This window comes from Mastomys coucha, unplaced genomic scaffold, assembly GCF_008632895.1.
Source record: "Mastomys coucha isolate ucsf_1 unplaced genomic scaffold, UCSF_Mcou_1 pScaffold6, whole genome shotgun sequence".
Taxonomy (NCBI): Eukaryota; Metazoa; Chordata; class Mammalia; order Rodentia; family Muridae; genus Mastomys; species Mastomys coucha.
Genome location: NW_022196912.1, coordinates 70,557,982 through 70,559,894, shown reverse-complemented (window position 1 = coordinate 70,559,894; position 1,913 = coordinate 70,557,982). Strand labels below are relative to the sequence as shown.

General features: G+C 31.3%; 1 protein-coding gene across 8 annotated transcripts in view; it reads left to right on the top strand.

Moving 5' to 3' along the window:
* Ralgapa1 (Ral GTPase activating protein catalytic alpha subunit 1) overlaps positions 1-1,913 on the top strand; it is a 223,021-nt gene that overhangs the window by 56,782 nt on the left and 164,326 nt on the right. For all 8 annotated transcript variants that reach the window (XM_031356026.1, XM_031356025.1, XM_031356021.1 and 5 more), the window contains exon 11: positions 1-199. In XM_031356026.1, the coding sequence (XP_031211886.1) occupies positions 1-199 (199 nt within the window). The remainder of the gene's footprint in view (positions 200-1,913) is intronic.

Sequence of the window (1,913 nt, the reverse complement as noted above, 5' to 3'; positions counted from 1 at the left end):
GGCATTTTTATTACCAATTTGTGAAGCAGCAGCTATGAGAAAAGTGGTAAAAGTGTATCAAGAATGGATTCAACAAGAGGAAAAACCTTTGTTTATGCAAGAGCCTGAAGAAATTGTTATAACTTCTTCAGATATACCCTGTAGTGAAACTGTCACAGACCATGATATTCCAATAGAGGATGGAGAAAAAAGAGAAGAGGTAAAGTTATGAGATATATATGTTCTTGTTTTTTAATCTGTCTTTAAAGAATTTTATTTTATTTGTGTTTGTGTGTGGTGTTTGGTATGTGAAAGAGAGAGAAAGAGACTAAGTTCACATTTGCAAGAGAGAGAATGTACATGTGGAATTGTCTATATGTCCTAATGTAAGTTCAATAGATCATTTTTCAAAAGTATAATAATGTATTAATATGGATACATTTAAAAAGTTAGATACCTTTCAGTATGTTTTGCATTTTATATCACAATATTTACCTCAGTACTATTTTACAAAGCTCTGTGATGCCACAATTTTATTTTATTTTTATTTTTATTTCACAATTTAAAAGCAAATAACAATAACAATATTGAGGTTATGTTGTATAGATAGATAAGGGCATTGTAAGCTTTTCTCACCAGTGACTTTTTTAACCAGTACATTTTTTTTTTAACATTTAAAAACATATTTTAATTAAATAGAATTATTTAATTCTATTGAGTAATTATTGAATCACATTCTTGCTTCCCTTTTGTACTACCGCTCCTCCCAGACACCCCCGCCCCTTCAATACCTACAATATCTTTTTTGTCATATTCCTTAAAATTTATAAAATATTATACCAATAAAAATAAGTATTATAAAAGTGGTTTGATATAAAACAACAGTCAATTTAACAGTCTTATGTAGATGCTCGTCTACAGCAATAGTGAAAATACATTTTTCTCAATATAAATTTTAAATAACTCCACACATATTAATTATATACTTTAAAATAATACATCACTACTAGTATTTTCTTAAATGAACATGAATATATAAAGGCCTTTTGTTTGTTTTGTATTTAGTAGAGTTTAAAATCTTGGCTCTTACTGTGGTACAAGCCCAAAATAAGAACAATTTTTAGACATTGGGTTCCATTGTAATAAGGCTGTATTTCAGTAACCCTCACATCACTAAAGGATTTTACCTCCATCGTAGCTAAGCTGAGAGTTGACAGTTCTGCTGCACCAAGAAGTGAATTGTAGGCTCTATTTTTGGATACAGACTTCCTGCTATGGTCAAAGCTATTTGACTTGAGTGAGTGACTTCATTCTCAGCTCACAGAGAACAGGTTACATTCATTTAAGAAATGGTGTGGGTATTAAGATGGTCTATCCATAAAGTCATTCGCCAACTGTTTCAATGAACAATGGTTCTGCTTGGAGGGTGGCAAAGACATTAGGTGAGGGTAAGAATTTGGGTCATTAGCTGTGATAATTTGGAAAAGCATTCATCTCAGAGAAAGAGTAACTTATAAAGTCCTCTTCTTCAAACTTGATACAAGAGTTAAAAATGTCAAGCAAAGCATTCAGCCTCACTTTGTTGTTCTCTTACAAGCAACCTCCCTAGTTGTCTATGTTTCTTTTGGGTATATAGATACTTTTGAAATATATAAGCTGTTCTGAAAATCATAGTATAGTGTAAAAACATGAAATAAACAATACTAATAGAGAGGCTGAGAAAGGGGAAGCAAGATTTCAAGACCCTTATGTTGTACACAGCCAGACACTATCACAAACATACAAGCTGATAGTGTGTATAGATTGTACATTGTTGGACCAATTTCTCCAATTACCAAATTAGAGAGAGCATTGGATGACAATCATCAAATTTCCAGTTCCTCATATTATTGGATTTCAATCGATTAGAATATGTTGGTAATATTAATTTTCAA